Source organism: Argentina anserina, chromosome 4 (genome assembly GCF_933775445.1).
Source record: "Argentina anserina chromosome 4, drPotAnse1.1, whole genome shotgun sequence".
NCBI lineage: Eukaryota > Viridiplantae > Streptophyta > Magnoliopsida > Rosales > Rosaceae > Argentina > Argentina anserina.
In genome coordinates, this window is record NC_065875.1 from 12,460,184 (window position 1) to 12,477,855 (window position 17,672).

At 37.4% G+C, this 17,672-nt stretch overlaps 2 protein-coding genes across 3 annotated transcripts; one reads left to right on the top strand and one right to left on the bottom strand.

The window, feature by feature from the left end:
* The first annotated feature begins 1,198 nt into the window (after positions 1 to 1,198).
* On the top strand, positions 1,199 to 5,129 carry LOC126790643 (heat stress transcription factor A-5). Of its 2 annotated transcripts, XM_050516967.1 has the most exons (3): positions 1,199 to 1,587; positions 3,068 to 4,285; positions 4,800 to 5,129. In XM_050516967.1, exons 1-2 carry the CDS (start codon positions 1,363 to 1,365, stop codon positions 4,274 to 4,276), a joined length of 1,434 nt encoding a protein of 477 aa, XP_050372924.1. In that variant the 5' UTR covers positions 1,199 to 1,362; the 3' UTR covers positions 4,277 to 4,285; positions 4,800 to 5,129. The 2 variants fall into 2 exon arrangements, with proteins under 2 accessions (XP_050372924.1, XP_050372923.1); XM_050516966.1 differs by lacking the exon at positions 4,800 to 5,129 and having other exon boundaries at positions 3,068 to 4,713.
* Positions 5,130 to 5,648: 519 nt separating this feature from the next.
* Positions 5,649 to 6,737, bottom strand: LOC126792200 (F-box/kelch-repeat protein At3g23880-like). The gene has a single exon (XM_050518667.1). The coding sequence runs from the start codon at positions 6,735 to 6,737 to the stop codon at positions 5,649 to 5,651; it is 1,089 nt and encodes a 362-aa protein (XP_050374624.1).
* Between the last annotated feature and the right edge of the window lie 10,935 nt (positions 6,738 to 17,672).

A 17,672-nucleotide genomic window follows, 5' to 3' on the forward strand; every position in this document is an offset into this window, starting at 1 on the left:
CCGTCGACATTTCGAGCTCCTCCGGCGACTTCCGACCGTCCTAGGGCTTCACGTTGGTACGAAATTTCATTTAGAAGATTGTATCGTGTGATTTCTTGTGTGTTTGGATGGATTTTTGGAGCAATTGGAGGAGAATTGGAGGAGGTGAAGAGAAGTGAGCACCGCCGCTTTAAGCAGCACGTGAGGTAGCATGAGGAGGGTAGGAGGCGGCCTTGGGCCGTGGAGGGGAAGAGGGGAAGGAGATGAGAGGAAGATCATGGATATTTTGATCATGCTACCCAAGATGAAGGTCATGGATCTAGAGCAGGTGGTCATGGTACGCAACAACATAATAAGTGCGGGAGGAGGACAAGAGGAGTTTTTGATGATCAAAATATTACATCTGATGTTACTTCAGTTGCCTTAAGTTTTAGTTTTATATTGACAGAGCACAAAACATAGTGGGACGTCAAACGAATCACATGAAGTCAAACTATCAATGTGGTTATCTTATTTACGATTATGGTCAGTTTGGAGAAGTATATAATCAATCATCGAGGTTGACTTATCCTTACTATCAATTTCTTGAAGAAACTGTCAGCAGCTCGAAAAAGATATATGACTCTCATGTTAACTATTACAATTCGTACTATATGGCTCGTATGTCTTGGGCAAAGTATTGTAGTTTGTTGACCAATGTGCGTCTTTTGAACCACGTAGAGCCTTTTTCAGATACTAGATAAAGTTAATAATTATATATGTTTATATGTAATTTAATAATAAATAAATTGAAAATTTCGAAACGATATATTTTCTACAATATCCCCGATATGTATGATATTTAAAAAAAAATGATATGTCTACGGATACCGATATTTTGAACATTGCATTATAGAAGCTAGAAAATGCAAGTATAAATTTCAGATGAATAGGGGATTATGAGTATCAATTTAGTTGGTTAATTGGCCACTGCCTTCGTTTGTGGGTGCATTTGCTCAAAGAGAGGAAGAGACCCCCAAAAATTGTGGTGACAGCTATTAAGTATTAACGACCTCTCAGTAAAAACACTCTCCGCCGGACAAAATATTTACTTCATAGTAAATGGCCTAATGTTATAAATTAAAAAAAATCATTTAAAAAAGAGAGAGAAATATTAGGAACCTACTTTCGAAAACGAATTTAGATGATGACTTGGCACCGCCCTTCTTCTTTCGAATCTGTTAGTCAACGCCGGTTGGCTGCCGGCAAAAGAAGCTTCGATCGTCTTCTATTCTATTCTATTCTATTCTCACCTCTCTCTCTCTCTTCCACTTTCCTCTTATCTCTCCCTCCCCATTCGAATCCACGTCGGACCCGACCCGAATCCCCTCGACGTGACAATACATGGACGGAAGCGGCGGTGGTGGCGGGAGCGGCGGAGGTCCGGCGCCGTTCCTGCTGAAGACGTACGACATGGTAGACGACACGGCGACGGACGAGATCGTGTCGTGGAGCTCCCACAAGAAGAGCTTCGTCGTCTGGAACCCTCCGGAATTCGCTAGGCTTCTGCTTCCTACCTATTTCAAGCACAACAACTTCTCTAGCTTCATCCGTCAGCTCAATACTTACGTAAGCCGCCTCATTCTTCCTGCACTCTCATTTTGATTCACTATCATATCATCGTTATGAGACAAGAAATTTGAGAATCACAGCTAATTCCTTAGACATTTATTTGGATATATAATAGACTAATTAATAGGTTGTAGTGATTTTGTGTAGTGAATTTCGTGTTTCGATATGGATGATGAAGTATGTGTTTTTAGGTGAAATACTGAGATACGTCATGCCTACAGTTTTAATGACTTGCGTTAAGGTTGAATACATCTATTAACTGAGGCTGAGGTCTGCTTCCGGAGCATTCCGTTTGCTACATCTTTAGTGATGCAAATGGGATATTGATCTGTTGAACATGCTTTCGGCTCGCGTTCTGAGGTTTCTGAGGAAGAGGAGGAGATAGAATTCGAAATGCATTTCCATAGGTAGTGAGGTTATTGGGGAATACAAGTCACCGTAGTTGAGTGAATTAAGTCTCTAGGTTCTCAGTTGGGCTATTGGTTTGGAGTGACCTACAGTGTCTGCCATGGAAGCATGGTGAACTATCTTGTGACTCGTCTTAACCTATACTAAAAGATAGAATGGAACGGGGTTATATGTGAGTTACTGGGAAACATAGAATATCATGGGGTTATATATGAGCCCTCCTTCTAACCAATTTTTTAGGGGGGGGGGGGGGGGGGGGGGAATAATATCTGTAGGTCATAGCAAAAGGATGGGAGCAGCATAAAATTACGGCTATTTTAATCTAGAATACCCTTGAACTAAGGGCAGACGGAAGTTGAGTTATATGTTCAATGATTCGTAAAACTCAAGTGATCCACTAGTAGTAGTCTCACAATAGGATGATGTTTTTCGGGAATTATAGGCATCCACATCAAACAATATGACAGTCTTTCCTACTCTTTCGCCTCAAAAATTTATTGATAAACCTTTGTTTTCTTATTTGTGCCTTTTTTTTTCTGTCGGACTATGTTGCTGGTAACATTTGTGAAATTTGAAGGTTTTGTGCTTTCTTTTTTTGGATAAATTGAAGATTTGTCCTTGGTTGATGGTTAACTCAATCTTATGGTATGCCTTTTGGGATATTATCTATATCTTTCAGACTGATAGTTTTAATAATCCAGCTTTGAGCATATCCTGTTCAAAACTAATTTATTCTGTATGGATGTATTTTTGTCGAGGTAAATTTTGTATGGGCCTTTCCTCTGGTTGTAATTCCATTGGTTAATAGTAAGCAAATTCAGCAAAAATAAAATAACACAAAATAGCAGGCAAATCTTAGATCAGGAACTATATGTTGTTCATGTATTTTGATACCTTATGCCGTCTTTCATATACAGTCAACGCCATACGTGCCTCCTTACAAGTCTCTTTCAAATGCAGAGCCTGTGGCTCCAACATAAATTGTTCTCTCTCTAAATTTTTTTGTTTCTATTTGGGAAAGCCTGTTTTAGTACAATTTAAACTGAGCACATTTGATTCTTGACCACAGGGATTTCGAAAGATTGATCCTGAAAGATGGGAATTTGCTAATGAAGAATTCATACAAGATCAAAAGCATCTTCTTAAGAATATTCATCGCAGGAAGCCCATTCACAGCCACAGTAATCCTCAGGGTTCTATGGTTGATCAGGAAAGAGCAGCTCTTGATGATGAAATAGAGAAGCTATCAAATGAAAAAACTGCACTTGAAGCAAATATTGCAAGATTCCAGCAGCAGCGATCTTCAGAAAAGCTTCAGTTGGAAGACCTGACTAAGCGGGTTAATGGTATGGAGCAGAGGCAGAAGAATCTGCTGACATTCTTAGACAAAGCTGTTCAGAATCCTGCCTTTGTTGAACACCTAGCCGGAAAAATTGAATCTATGGATTTCTCAACATATAACAAGAAAAGGCGACTGCCTGATTTGGAACACTCACAGCCAGTTGTGGACAATAGTTTTGTGGATAACCAAAGTAGTTCCAGACTTGAGTTTGGGACTATATTCCACCAAGACTTTTCAAGTAAGCTGAGATTGGAATTATCTCCAGCTGTTTCAGACATTAACCTTGTTTCACATAGCACCCAAAGTTCCAGTGAAGATGGGGATAGTTCAACAAGGAAAATATCGGAAGAACTGAAAGGTGCACAGATGAGACCAGAATGCCTTTTATTTGCAAATGAACCACTAGAACTTTCAGATACTGGAACATCATTCGCATTCAAAATGGATTTGTTGTCGCGAAAATCTCAAACTGTTGGAAGCCCTGGGCTTCATTCCTTGCAGCCGGGTATGCCTTCTAATGAAGATAGTGATGGCCAGATAGTCTGTCACTTAAATCTTACATTATCATCCTCTCCCTTGAAAGTTACCAGTAGCCCATATTCAGCTACAGTACCCCTAGTAAGTCCGGACATCAGCAACTCCTCATCCTCAGCTTGGAATGCCAATGACAAAGAATCAGAAAGTAGAGCCCTTCCGCACAATAACCTGGCTGATGAAGACAAACCTAAAAATTCCTCAAAAGAGGCCACAAAACACAGTAAAGGGCATGCATCCGTTCCAGTTAGAGTAAATGACGTTTTCTGGGAACAGTTCTTAACTGAAAGACCTGGCTGCTCAGAGAATGAAGAAGCGAGTTCTAATTTTAGAGAAAATCCGTATGGTGAGCAAGATGGAATGTCCAGAAATGCTAAAGGTGCAGAAACACTTACCCTTTGACAACCACGGGTAAGGTGAGCCATTGGACCAGGTTCTAAGTAGGCTCTTTTCTTCTCTTTCTTCTCATTCTATGCGAAGTTCATGTTTCTTAAGATTTCTACATTGATGTGACTCTGTCATTGGTTTGAATAAGTTCTTGCCGAAATGCCATTAGTTCTTAGTTACCTTTGGCTACAGTTAGTGGTTTTGATATGACTACATTAACAGTGGTATTTGTGCCTACATTTGTGCCTAACTACATTAATAGTTGGGTAATTTTGGTTTCTTGGAAGACATTAACCTGTTTGATTTATATGTTGCTCAAGTTCTAGCAGCGGTAGTACAATGGGCTCATCTCAAATGAAGGGTGTGTGCATAGACACTAAATCTATGGCATGTACAGTCTCTGATTCCATGCTATTACTAAAACTGCTTCTGCTTCTGCTTCTCTCAAATCTCACTCAAAATTTTGGCTTTGATACAGTTCTTATTGCCTTTTTTAGTTGACCTATCTTTCTGAAAATATGCTTTACCAAATTTGTAGAGCAGAACTTAAACTAGTGAAATTTGAACAAACTCGGCAATTTGAGCTGTGATAATCATTCAGAAGATGTTTTACTATAGACAGCTGGAACGACAGAAAAGGCAGGAACAAGAGAATGTTAAGAGTGGTAGCTACCGAGGAACTCTGAGTCCATGAGGATCAGGTTGAATTCAATTTATCTTCCGTTTTTGTGTTGCCAATTTCAAAGTTGTCTTTCCTTATTTTCATGAAAGACATTGCAGCATTATCGGCTTATCCTCCTGTTGAGAAGAGGGAATTCCCTTAACGAACAACTGTGGATTTTGTGATTGGAAATGGCTCAGAAATGCTAGGTTGCATGGACCCAAACTCGGTCACCTGCGTTATCTTTTGATATTCAGGCCAATGCATGTTTTCTATGTATCCGAAAAAACAAAGATGAGACATCTCATTATCGTTTAACAGTCACGCAGAGAATTGATGGAATGTTATCATTTTCAGAACAAGGGTTAAACACGAACCCATCCTCAAAGACTATAGAAAACAAAAACGAGTCATTGTTTACAACCTGGCCTCTGGACTTCAAGAGAACAGCTCCCAAGTTCAGTCAAAATTACTAATTACCAAAAAAACGCCGATATAAATTTGTTTGGTCAATAATGCAGATATAACTTTAAATGCAAAATCTCATCACTATTATTCAAAAGACAATAAACTGTTGAAGATTCATTTCCCAGGCTGGGTAGCATATACATAGAAAGCAAATGAATGTTTCGCCTGCGCTCAACATTCCTGTGTTCTACTCCACATAATACAAAACTGGAAAGAAATTAAACTACTTGACCATAACTAGTTGAGATAACGCTGGCCTCACTCCTCCATGTCCACCACTTCTGCTGCCGGCAGTGACTCTAGGGACTCCTCATAAAAGACAGTTTCAATGATATTCTGATCTATGTCCTCTGAAACAATTGTCTGAAACACCCTTCCTTTCGGATCATATAAGAGTAGGCAAATATCATCATGAGCAAACAACACTTCACCGGTCTCCAAAATACATAGTGGCTTCAAACCATGCTCATCAGGATCAAAGTTTCGGCGTAGAACCTTTTTAGGAATACGCAGCACTCTAGTCCATGATTCTCTGACCCCAAATTCATTCATAACCCAGATCCTAAGACTGGAAATATCGGTTCCGGAATATATAAACAGACGGTTCTTGGTAACGCCGATACCCACCGAGCTCGGTACATTGTCTGGTAGAGACAATGTTCGCTCGAATGTGTTCTCTTTTAAGTTAAAAGAAACGATAGTCGAACTCATGAACCCGAGTTTTATCCAGTGAATTGCTCCATTTAAGTAGCAACCCTGACCAGATACATCTACACTCTCGAGGTCCATGTAAGTCCTCCATGTGTGCGTCTTCACTGCAAAGACCTCAGTCACAGTCTTCGGTCGATCACTGTATCCATATACTACTTTGTAGTCACCAGCTGAAGGGTCATAACCGACGCCATGAAGACTTAGTAGAGGCTTGTTCTTGGGAGGTGCAGGTCTGGGAAAAACCATTGTCTCTCTAGTAGACGGATTCCATAGCACATAAATGTCGTCCTGCTCGTCTACCTCGAGAAGAACCAGACCACAGCAGGAACCCAAGATACTGATATTACTACTGTTCGGCTCAGCCACGTCTGGAGAAGAGACCTGCTTAATGGCAGCACCACCTTCCTTACTCAGGGCTTCATAATCAATGGAGAGGAGAAGCTTGGGGTTCCGGGCGCACAGGAGTCTGTGTCTGTTTAAGTTCATACTGCGAATCATGGCTTGCCATGGCTTGCTTACACACTGAAACCGCTTCAGTGCTTTCACCGGAAGCAATGATAGTATGTCTCGAACAATCTCAGGCTCGACGTATGAGTAGCCCGGGGCCTGCTTCCTTTTCAACGAGGAGGTCACCATCTTGTTCATTTCTTTTGTGTACGTCCGAATGTATTCAACAACCTACACAGATCACATCCAAATAACCAACAAATTTATTAGCAAATTACATATTAAAAAAACACATGAAAATTAGTACATAACAGCAACAATGAACAACAAATTACCAGAAACAAAAATTTCAGGATATTAAAACAAAGTAGTTGACCAAATTATATACATATAACGTATATATGTCTTGTCAATTCAAAAAACGTATTTATGTCTTGTATACTGCTTGATTGAAGTTCTACTGTCAAAGAGAAGACAGAGTACGTATAATATGCATGTCTGCTTATAATTGTATCAACAAAATTGAACGTAACAAAACAAGTCCTCGTGGAAAGTCATTGCTCATTTTCAAATCAACCGCAGAGAACCAAAAAGATTTCACGGGCACAACAGTTGGTTATGAGACAAATTTAGAATGATATTTGAAGCTAGTAGGTTCCCTTTCATTATGCAAAGAGAGCGAGTAGCTGAGACTGTGACCCCCCAGACACAATTCATTATGTGCACATCCCCTAGAGTACTCTTTAATTTGTCTCCTTTTGACTATATATGGATGCAATAGTTTACAGACTACATAGCTTCTCAATTAGACTTGATACGTACAACAAAATGTTAGGGGCCAACTTTCAATAGATTCCCGATTAAAAATATATATTTCCGAAGATTTATCCAAAAAATATAACATTCAGGCTTAGTGAATTTCTTGTATTAAAAAATTAAAAATTAACTCCAAACCACTTTGTAAATAGAAATGACAAACATGTCCCTACTAAGACAATTTGAAGAGGAAAACAGGGACAATTTTTTGGCATTTTCGTAATAAAACTTAAATTAGAGTGTGTGGATTGTAATTTAATGTATGCAAATTTCACTTTTATATTTTTTCCAAGACAATTGAACAGAACTCCAAAATATCTCTCAACAACCTTGGGCAATGTCTAGTTTGCTACTAATATCATTTATTTATCACATTTTTTATGATAGGACAAAAAGGTGCATAGGGAAGTATTAGCAAACTGTTTGTTGGACAATTTATAAAATTAACTGGGTTCAGTAAAATGCTTATTAGGATTCATAAAAATTTGTTGAAATTTATTGAATGTTTGCAAAGAATGAGAAACTATTACGAAAAAGGAAGAATTTGAGAAGTTTAAAGAGAAGCTATCATTACAGGATAGGACTTGTACCGATGTATTAAATCCTTGTTGTCCAGGAGCCAAATATTGAATAACCTCTAGCAAAGAAAATACTGGACTGCGCAGAATACCTCACGTTAACAATTTGACAAGAAAAGAACAAATGTTGAAAGATCTAGCTTGGAGTAGTTCTCTAATTCAATCAACGACAATACCGGACTTAGAGAGACAGGGATTTCTGAACTAGTAAGAGGGGCATATGACAATTCTAGGGAAGTGATTTAAACAAAAGTTGTTGGAGATGTTTCTAAGGCTTACTGCCAAAGCTCTTCAAGAGTTTTGGATTTAAGAATGTACAAGCTAGTGATTACTTATTTATATTGTTTAAGGGATCCTCGTATATGGAAATTAGCAACGTAATGCATGCATGTCCAAGTTAATTCGTCTGGATTTGAAATTAATTTGTTATAGATTTTCTGTCAAATATGCGGTTGGAAAAAAATCTAATAAATACCATAGAAAACGCTTCGACGTTATAAACATACTTCAAATAATTATAAATACATATTATATTACCAAAAAATCCACCAAATTACCATAAGTATGTGGATATATTACCTACATTGAACTTTCGAACGTAAAACCGAATAGCGAATCCAAATCAACAAATTCTAGCCATCAAAACATAGAGGTTTAAAGATGATATATTTTTTTAGCTCTCTAATTGTCATCATATCAAGTAAGTTAAGCCCTCTTAGAGCATCTTGATGGTATTTGTCAATTCCACATATGTCTCCTAGTCGAATTAGGAAACTTGGTTTGGTAAGGTTGTTTACTGCATATATTTGAGTTTCAGCATTGATATCTCTTAATCAGTTTGTGCTGTTTTTGGAATCATTCTAGTATGACTTTTTATCATGCCATATATATATATATATATATATATATATATCAGAGATACTGGATTGTCCGATCCATGTTTTATGGCTTTGAATGAGATCTAAACTGAAATGGTTTTTCTGACTATATATACAGCATTGCTGTAACTGATGCAAGGTGAGAATTGAGAATATATTCTTGGTATACAGGTCTGATAGTGCAAGATGTCTGCATCCATGTCAACTGAATACTATTATGAGAATCAAGTTAGTCTTGTTGGCTTATAAAGATGTATGCATCCATAGTGCAAGATGTCTGCATCCATAGTGCAGGACGTCTGCATCCATCTTAGATTGAGAATAACCTATGTATTTATCTCATTGAGATCAACTGGTTTATGTAGGTGCATTTGGTACTTTCTACAGCAAGGAGTTGCTGACCTTGGAATGAGATTTAGAATATAATTTTGTGAATCAAGTTAGTCTTGTTGGTTTATAAAGAGATCTCTTGGGAGACTCTACTTGAGGAAGATTATTGTAAACCTCATTCTTAGTGAAAGTTTTGTGTGGACTACGTTAAAGTCCCACAGTGGTTTTTTACCAAGAGTTTTGGTTTCCACTGTAGTGAACAAATATTGTCTGTGTGTGATTGTTTCTGTGTGATTGCCTACTATTCTTACTCTCCTATACTTTTATTTGGTACCAGAGCAGGTCGCTAAACGTAACTAGAGATATCAGGGAGATGGAGAGAATTTCTATCAACACTCCTCCACCATTCGATGAAACTGGTTATGAGGATTGGAAATTGATGATGCAAGCGTTTATTAGTGCACAGGATAACAAGTCCTGGCGATGTATCGTAGTAGGCTGGTATCCACCGTTAGAGGAAGATGCAAAGGCTAAAGCTGAAGCAGATTCTTCTGATGGTAGTGACTCTAAATCAAAAGAGAAACAAAGCCTCAAAGACTTCTCCAAATGGACTCCGGAGGAAATTGCATACAGCGAGGCTGAAAACAAAGCTAAGAATGCTCTATATCATGCACTGTCCAGAGATGAACGTCAACAAATCAAGCATTATACAAATTCAAAAGAGGTGTGGGATGCGTTGCAGACAAATTATGAAGGTAATAAGAAGGTTAAAAAACATAAAATTGCAATTATTACTAAAGGAATTTGAAAATTTACAGATGAGAGACGATGAAACGATCGATCAATACCACAAAAGGGTGATCACCATTACTGGAGCCATTCGTTCATTAAGCGTTTGAAAAACTATTCCCGAGGATGAAATTGTTCTGAAGGTTCTAAGGTCACTTCCTTCGAGGTTTGAGATGAAAGCCATCACAATCTCATATGCGTATGATCTTGTTGAGTATACTCTGGTGAAGTTGATTGGAAACCTTAGAATCTATGAAGCTGACCTAATGGCAAAAGATCAGAAGAAGGTAAAGACGGTTGCTTTCAAAGTTACAAAAAAGGTAGAGCCTTCTAAAACTGAAGATCTCACAACAGCTGAGTTTGCTTTGATGACTAAAGAATTTAAAATTTTTTTAAATAGGAAAAAGAGTTATAGAAATAAAAACAAATGGTCTGACAATAAACTTGATAAGACTAATGGTGCTTCCTCCTCACTAAAGAAAAATCATATTAAAACACAATGTTTTGAATGTGGTGGAATAGGCCATATTGCTATTAACTGTGGAAACAGGAAGCAAAAGGATGAAGAGAAGAAAGCTTTTAAATCGTCATGGACCGATGATGATGAGGAAGAACATAATGTAGCTTTCATTGGCTCTGTCAGGTATGGTGATAGCACCAGTGATGAATTATCTGATGATGAAGACGAAGAAGTGGTAAACAGGTATACTAAGTTATATAATGCCTCAGTATTTATGGTTAATAAAGCAAATGCTCTTGAAGAACAGGTTGAACAGCTGAAAGTTGAGCGTACGGATATCGAGAAGCAATTCAAAGCATCGCAGAAACTGTGGATACAAGAAAAGGAGGAAATGACGAAAGAGGCAAATAAACTTAAAAGAAGTCATTCCTTAAATGATTGGTCAAAAGAAAAAAGAGTTATGGAATTAGAGATGGAATCTCTCAGACAACAGGTAAACTTACTAAATGAAAACATATTTGATCTAAAAAATGAAGTGTCTACTTTACAGGAAAAGCTATCTAGCAGTGAAGATAAACTGAAGAAGTTTCAAATCAGCTCAGACACGGTATCAAAAATGATCAGAAATGTAAGACCGTTTGGCAGCACAGAAGGACTTGGATATTCCAAGTTGAAAGACACTTTTGTAAGAGAAAACAAGTATGTTGAGGATATTGCCTCTCAAAGCGAGTATACCAGTAAGGTTAATTTTGCAACCTCTTCAGGTATGAAGGAAAATAATGACAAGTATGGCTCTAAATTTATACCTACCTGTCACTTCTGTGGTCAGACTGGACATTATAAATCTAAATGTAGCAAGTTGAGAAGGAATCATTCTGAAGATAGATTCACTTTACTTGAGGCAACTTTAAATGAGCACATGAAAATGATACAGGAACTAACCAACTTGGTTAAAGAAACTAAATGTTCTAAAAAGAATCAGAATAAGGTGAGCTATTATGATGCTTCTTGCTTATCTGCTTGTCTGAATATTTCTGATAATGATGAAGAACTTGATTTGCTTCCCTCTATTGCTATTTGTAATGTTGTACTTACTGCACTTGCCGATAGAAAAGAGGATATGTGGTATGTAGACAGTGGTTGCTCGAGACATATCACAGGTAACAAGAACTGGTTTTCTAAGTTTGATGACCAATTCACAACAGGGAAGGTCACTTGTGGTGATGGAAGAAAAGCCAAGGTTCTTGGTCAAGGTACTGTTACTGCTTCTAATATTCCAACTCTCACTAATGTTTATTATGTAGAGGGTCTAACAACAAATTTGATTAGTGTCAGTCTGCAGATGTTTGGTTCAACAGAAAACAGTGTGTTGTTCTAGATAGTTGAAAAATGTGTGTCATGAAGGAATTAAGGGAACAAGATAATTGTTATCATGTCTATGCTAATCATGAGGTTACACAAACCAACTTTTTTACAGGTTCTACAAATGAAAAGGAGTTGAACTTATGGCATATAAGGCTTGGACAGGTGAATTTCCAGGATTTGGTGAGTATTTCAAACAAAGAGTGCATCAGAGGCATTCCTAAACTCAAAGGAACTACTACTTTAATGTGCAAAGGATGCAAACTAGGTAAACTAATAAAAACTCCTCACAAAGTGATCACACTCAGCTATCACCACTAAGGTACTCGAATTTCTTCACATGGACCTTATTGGACCAGCTCAGCCCGAGAGCAATGGAGGTAAAAGCTATATATTAGTAGTAGTAGATGATTTTTCTAGATGTACCTGGGTCAATTTTCTTAAAGATAAAACTGAAACTTTTGATGTGTTTCAAACATTAAGCAAGATAGTGACAAATGAGAAAAGCAAAGATAATTTGAAAATCATTAGAATCAGGACTGATAATGGTACAGAATTCAACAATTCTATGTTTGACATGTTTTGTTCTGAACAAGGAATTTTCCATGAGTACTCAACACCTATCACACCACAACAGAACGGTGTAGTAGAAAGAAAAAATAGATTTCTGCTTGAAATGGCCAGGGTCATGTTACATTATGCCGGCATAAAGACCACTTTTTGGGCTGAGGCGGTAAGTACTGCTTGTCATACCATAAATCGAGTCATCTTGTGAACAGGTACTGATAAAACACCTTATGAGTTGTGGAAAGGCAAACAGCCTAATATAAAGTATTTTCATGTTTTCGGTAGTCCTTGTTTTATTTACAAAGATCGTGACTACTTATCTAAATTTGAAACTCGAAGTGTGCCTGGTGTTTTCTTGGGTTATTCAGTGAATAGTCGATCTTATAAGGTGTTTAACAAGGAAACTAAATCAGTTGTTGAAACTATTAATGTGACTATAAATGACAACTACATTAGACATGTTGCTGAAGATATGGATTTATTTCCACTTATTTTGAAGGATGCTAACACTGATGTGCAGGATATAAATCAACATCCAAATGATAAAGAAATATATGGTGCACAGGAAGTCATAAGACCTGGATATCGTCAGGTACGCAAGGACCATTCTGTTATATATATCATAGGATCCTTAAAAGACCCTATTTAGACAAGGAGAAAATCTGGAGACGTGGTAAGAGATATTGCTAGGTCAAATGTAAGTGAAAATAACACTCTTTTGTGTTTTTTAGAAACAAATAGACATGATATTGTTGTTATTCAACACTATGGTTTTGTTTCTCTAATTGAACCAAAAATGTGAAGGAAGCTCTTGCAGATGAGGAATGGATTAGTGCCATGCATGATGAAGTTGGACAATTTGAACGAAATGAGGTGTGGGAGTTGACTTCACGACCAAGCAATGCTAATATCATTGGGACAAAGTGGATTTTTCGAAATAAAACAGATGAGAAAGGTGTAGTGACAAGAAACAAGGCACGGCTGGTGGCACAGGGTTATGCTCAAGTAGAAGGACTTGACTATGATGAAACTTTTGCTCCAGTTGCTCGTTTAGAGTCAATACGATTACTACTATCAATTGCTTGTCACTTACAGTTTAAGCTTTTTCAGATGAATGTTAAAACGGCATTTCCAATGGATATCTCAAAGAAGAGGTGTATGTGTCACAGCCACAAGGATTCACTGATCCTTTTAAACCTGACCATGTTTACAGGTTAAAAAAGGCTCTCTATGGCTTGAAACAAGCACTAAGAGCCTGGTATGAACGATTGTCTACTCACCTGTTAAATTGTGGTTATGTCCGAGGTAACATTGATAAAACCATATTTGTTAAACAGATTGATTCACAGCTAATAATAGCTCAAGTGTATGTAGATGACATTGTTTTTGGAGGCACCTCCGATAGGCTGGTAAAAGAATTTCAAAATATTATGGCTAAAGAGTTTGAAATGTCGATGTGTGGAGAACTAAGCTATTTTCTTGGTCTACAAGTGGTTCAAACAAATACAAGAATGTTTCTTTCACAATCAAATTATGCAACTTCTCTTGTCAAAAAAATTGGTCTTGACTCTAAGAAACATGTTGCTAATCCAATGAGCACTACCACTAAACTTCATGAAGATAAAGATGGTAAGAGTGTTGAGCAGACTTTATATAGAAGCATGATAGGGAGCCTATTTTATCTAACTGCAAGTAAACCTGATATCACTTACAGTGTTGGTGTATGTGCTAGGTTTCAGGCCAATCCGAAGGAATCTCATATGGATGCAGTCAAAAGAATTATTCGTTATGTGTCTGGAAAAATAAATTGTGGTGTTCATTATACCTCTGAAGCTAATGTTGAAGTTGCAGGGTTCTCAGATGCTGATTGGGGAGGTAATCCTCAAGATGGAAAGAGCACATCTGGAGGTTGTTTTACATTGGAAACAACTTGGTTTTGTGGCACAGCAAAAAACAGAATTGCATTTTCTTGTCCACAGCCGAGGCTGAATACGTAGCAGCTGGTAGTTGTTGCACACAACTACTGTGGATGCAACACATGCTGCATGATTACGGGTTTGAACAAAAAATTCTTACTCTCTTTTCTGATAACACTAGCGCCATTAACATTTCTAAAAATCATGTTCAGCACTCACCCACAAAGCATATTGATTTACGTTATCATTGTATTCGTGACTTGGTTGAAAAAAACATGTTAGAACTCAGCTTTGTTCCCTCTGAGCGTCAACTTGCAAATATTTTCACTAAACCTTTAGACACTGAACGGTTCGTGAGTCTGCGAAATGATTTAGGGATATGCTCCAGGTCATGAAGGTTTAAAGAGGCTGGAATTAAGTAAGGGGTTCTCTCAAAATTATGAACTTAGCTTGCTCTCACTGAACAAAATTCATGTTTTTGGGTGTTCTTCATGCTTACTGTTTCTTCAGGCCATATTCTGGACATACTGCTTTGTAAGATGCTATTTTTTATGTCAATGCAATTTCTCACTCTACACACGAGTACTGCTTTGTGGTGGTAAAATCATATTTTCCTAATAAGCTTGTGCATTTGGAGTGAGTTGAAGATTTACTTTCTGTTATTTTGCTCCTCAAAAAAATTAATGATTTTAGTATGAGGATTGGCCAGACTATTCCAAAAGTAACCACTGCTTTGGTTATGACCTAATCGAGATGGTGGGATAGAAACAAGAATGGCTTGGTCCCAATGGAGGTTGCAATAATGGAAGCTAGCTTGAGTGTGTGACCATGGGGGTATTCTTTTCTGCCTAATATCCTAATATCAACTGATATGGGAGTTATTGTCATTGAACACTCGCTACATAAGCTGTTGCTCCTATGTTCTGTACAAAGAAAAAGAAAAAATATTACAAAGGTCAAAATTTAATCTTGGGAGTAACAAGGGGGGAGAGTTGTGTTTCAAAAGACAACGATTACAGGCGTTATGGGGGAGAGTTGTGATTTACATATGGATGCCAGCTTATTTGCTTCAATGTTTAAACCCCATATGCGGTATTTCAAAAATTTCTCCACAGATTTTGCATTGATCGATGAAGGATTTAGTCTTCTTGCAGGAGTTAATAGAATCTTAAATGGTTTTGAAGATTTAGTGGTTTGATTTGCATCTAAGTATACAGGAATGTTCAGTGTGATTTGCAATTAGCTTTGCAGATTTTGTTTGCTTCCGCTCTTATCTGGTTCATTTCTTTTTTCTTCCATGTTATGGTTTTTGTCCCAAAAAAAAGCTAAGTTCGCTTTAAGGCTCAAATGATACGAATCGTTTTTGCTTGATCTTCGTGTTAGTTTTTGCATGTGTAATAAATTCTCTTATTTCTAGGCGTCTTTTCGTTTCCTCGTTTTACTACTGGATCTTTTTGTGTTCTTCTTTCTTTATTCTGTGTTTCTCTTAAATGCTAGGGTTTCTCTCAAACTCTATTTAAACACTCGTTGTGTGTGCAGTCGTTTCATCTTTTATGTTCTTTCCCTTGTGTACTTGTTCGTTTTAACTGTTTGTTCAAGTGTACAGACAAATGGCTCGCTCTAAGCAGACTACTCGCATGGGAGTCACTCACCGTTTTCCTAGGAGCACTAGTGCACCGTTTCCTCCACCACCGCCTCCTCCTGACCCTTTGCCACCCTATCCTAAGCCTGTGCTCCCTGCTGATGTGCATGCTGACCCTCTGGCTGCCGCTATTCAACGTGCTCAATAATCTCAGATCATTCAAACTGACAGGATAATTTGCATGCTTGCTGTGATGGAGAGACAGTGTGCTCGTGATATGGAAAGGATAGAACGAACCATGCATATTATGATGGAGACTATCTTGGCTCAGGGTGATCAAGCACCTCCTCCTGGTATCTCTCCTGATGCTAGCCCTCCTCACTCGTCTGACTCCATGGCTTATCACAGTTCTTCATCCGATGGTCATTCTGGTGACTCTGGTCCGAGTAAACCACGTGGAAATCGAGCAGACCTCTTCAACACGTTTGAGAAAAACATGCGCAGGATTATGATAGGACAAAAAGGTGCATAGGGAAGTATTAGCAAACTGTTTGTTGGACAATTTATAAAATTAACTGGGTTGAGTAAAATGCTTATTAGGATTCATAAAATTTTTTTGAAATTTATTGAATGTTTGCAAAGAATGAGAAACTATTACGAAAAAGGAAGAATTTGAGAAGTTTAAAGAGAAGCTATCATTACAGGATAAGACTTGTACCGATGTATTAAATCCTCATTGTCCAGGAGCCAAATATTGAATAACCTCTAGCAAAGAAAATACTGGACTGCGCAGAATACCTCACGTTAACAATTTGACAAGAAAAGAACAAATGTTGAAAGATCTAGCTTGGAGTAGTTCTCTAATTCAATCAACGACAATACCAGACTTAGAGAGGCAGGGATTTCTGAACTAGTAAGAGGGCCATATGACAATTCTAGGGAAGTGATTTAAACAAAAGTTGTTGGAGATGTTTCTAAGGCTTATGCTAAAGCTCTTCAAGAGTTTTGGATTTAAGAATGTACAAGCTAGTCATTACTTATTTATATTGTTTAAGGGATACTCGTATATGGAAATTAGCAACGTAATGCATGCATGTCCAAGTCAATTCGTCTGGATTTGAAATTAATTTGTTATAGATTTCTGTCAAATATGCGGTTGATAAAAAATCTAATAAATACCAAAGAAAACGCTTTGACGTTATAAACATACTTCAAATAATTATAAATACATATTATATTACCAAAAAATCCACCAAATTACCATAAGTATGTGGATATATTACCTACATTGAACTTTCGAACGTAAAACCGAATAGCGAATCCAAATCAACAAATTCTAGCCATCAAAACAGAGTTTTAAAGATGATATATTTATTTAGCTCTCTAATTGTCATCATATCAAGTAAGTTAAGCCCTCTTAGAGCATCTTGATGGTATTTGTCAATTCCACATATGTCTCCTAGTCGAATTAGGAAACTTGGTTTGGTAAGGTTGTTTACTGCATATATTTGAGTTTCAGCATTGATATCTCTTAATCAGTTTGTGCTATTTTTGGAATCATTCTAGTATGACTTTTTATCATGCCATATATATATATATATATATATATCAGAGATACTGGATTGTCCGATCCATGTTTTATGGCTTTGAATGAGATCTAAACTGAAATGGTTTTTCTGACTATATATACAGCATTGCTGTAACTGATGCAAGGTGAGAATTGAGAATATATTCTTGGTATACAGGTCTGATAGTGCAAGATGTCTGCATCCATGTCAACTGAATACTATTATGAGAATTAGTATAATTCTTCTCTTCAATCTTAGATTGAGAATAACCTGTGTAT

What these genes read in the sequence shown, in the direction of transcription:
- LOC126790643 (XM_050516967.1), top strand. Translation starts at nt 1,363, where the DNA reads ATGGACGGAAGCGGCGGTGGTGGCGGGAGCGGCGGAGGTCCGGCGCCG. An exon ending in TCCGTCAGCTCAATACTTAC is followed by an intron (nt 1,588 to 3,067) that starts GTAAGCCGCCTC and finishes TCTTGACCACAG; the next exon opens with GGATTTCGAAAGATTGATCC.
- LOC126792200 (XM_050518667.1), bottom strand. Translation starts at nt 6,737, where the DNA reads ATGGTGACCTCCTCGTTGAAAAGGAAGCAGGCCCCGGGCTACTCATAC.